This window comes from Sinocyclocheilus grahami, unplaced genomic scaffold (assembly GCF_001515645.1).
Source record: "Sinocyclocheilus grahami isolate Dianchi unplaced genomic scaffold, SAMN03320097.WGS_v1.1 scaffold1.1, whole genome shotgun sequence".
NCBI classification, from domain to species: Eukaryota; Metazoa; Chordata; class Actinopteri; order Cypriniformes; family Cyprinidae; genus Sinocyclocheilus; species Sinocyclocheilus grahami.
The window spans coordinates 3,671,627-3,673,172 of NW_015505180.1; the positions used below are offsets into that span (position 1 = coordinate 3,671,627).

The 1,546-nt window shown below is 38.0% G+C and overlaps 1 protein-coding gene across 1 annotated transcript in view; it reads right to left on the reverse strand.

Annotated features, from left to right (window-relative positions):
- The window catches only part of LOC107592786 (caprin-2-like), an 11,428-nt gene that overhangs the window by 5,136 nt on the left and 4,746 nt on the right, over positions 1-1,546 (reverse strand). Inside the window, exons 6-10 of the mRNA XM_016282379.1 lie at positions 992-1,155; positions 860-900; positions 516-767; positions 334-375; positions 138-257 (exon numbers count right to left, since the gene is read on the reverse strand). Of these exons, the coding sequence (XP_016137865.1) occupies positions 138-257; positions 334-375; positions 516-767; positions 860-900; positions 992-1,155 (619 nt within the window). The remainder of the gene's footprint in view (positions 1-137; positions 258-333; positions 376-515; positions 768-859; positions 901-991; positions 1,156-1,546) is intronic.

A 1,546-nucleotide genomic window follows, 5' to 3' on the forward strand; every position in this document is an offset into this window, starting at 1 on the left:
AAAAAAAAAAAAAAAAATTCTGTAAATGCTTACTTTCTGAAAGTTCTGTTTTGACAAACTTAATTGTTCTGCTGCAATTTAGTTGTTTTGTTGCAATTTGTGTTCATTTATTTTTTGCAAAATCTTTAAATGCATGCCTGCATGAAGCTGAAAGATCCTGAGATCTGGTCCATCAGAGACTCCAACTGCTGTTTGCGCTGAACAGGGTCTTTTGGTAACGGAGATGGAGAGCCAAAGACTTCCACTGCGACAGGCATCTGTAAGTACACAGCATAAAAATAACACTAACTGCTTTGATATACTAATAATTTACGATGACTGTAAACAACTCACCGGTTTAGAGTCCTGCTCCTCCTTGCTCTTTCTTTGACATTTCTAAGAAAGACGCAACATTTTTTTTTAAAGAAAAAAATTAAATTTTGCAAACATCTTGTGACTGACATTGGAAAATACCCCAATTTTCCATTCAGGTCACCTCAAGTGCCATTTCAATAGACAAGTTAGAGAAGTTTCACCTCCTTTGGGTCAACCGTAGGCCTCTTCGCAATGTCTGCAGTCTTAGGAATCAATCCTGCTGCCCCCTTCCATGGCTTCTGTGTGGGGGACTGAGAGGACGCAGGAGCTTCAGAAAACTCCATTTCCCATGAGTCTGGTGGCTCCCTTTCCTTCATGGCTAAAAACTCCTCCTTCCAACTATGGGGCGATGTGTTCTCATCCTGTCTGCGCTCAGTGACGTCCGTTTCAGGTAGGTATTGTCTGTTAAGAAACTGGCACCATTCAGAAGTTACTGAAACGCTTGTGCTTCTCCAAAACACAGTTTATAGCACTTGATGGCGTTCGACACGTCACTTGTTCTTACCTCTTTGGAAGGCACTCCTTTTGAGCTCAGCTTCACCAGTGCTAAAATGCAGAAATATAAAACGACATGTATTTAAGTAAACTAATAGCAGTTTAGACAGAAATTGGAAGTTAAATTTGAATGAAATCTCACTGGAGAGGCCACAAGGCCTAGATGGAGGGTCCGCCTTTAGGGTCTCAGTCTTCTCTTGACTGTCAACTTTAGGAAGTGGTATGTGATCAAAAAAGCCACAGTCCACTAGCCGAAGTAGCTTTTCCTTCATGTGCTTATCTGTGGAAGAATGACAGCGGTCATAAAAATAAGTCGGTTTTTATCTTTGTACCCCCACGATCCCATCATCAGTAAGACTCAAACCCTCATCAACACCAAAATAGAAGTGGGTTCCTTTTGCTTGATTTCCCCAAAAGGAACTAAATGTTTCTAGGGCGTACATACAAAACATACATTTTTATTCATTCTGTAATGTTTGCCCTTGAATAATAATGATGCATAATGTATTTGTGTAATGCATTTATACATTTACATGTATTTTCATTCATAATACAACAAATTAAATGGCATACATTACATAATTATAAAACATACATTTACATGCATTTGTTATTAATATAAAATAAAATAATATCAAAGAACATATTGCATTTATTTTGTGTAATGCATTAGGCCATACAGTATTTTTGTTTTACG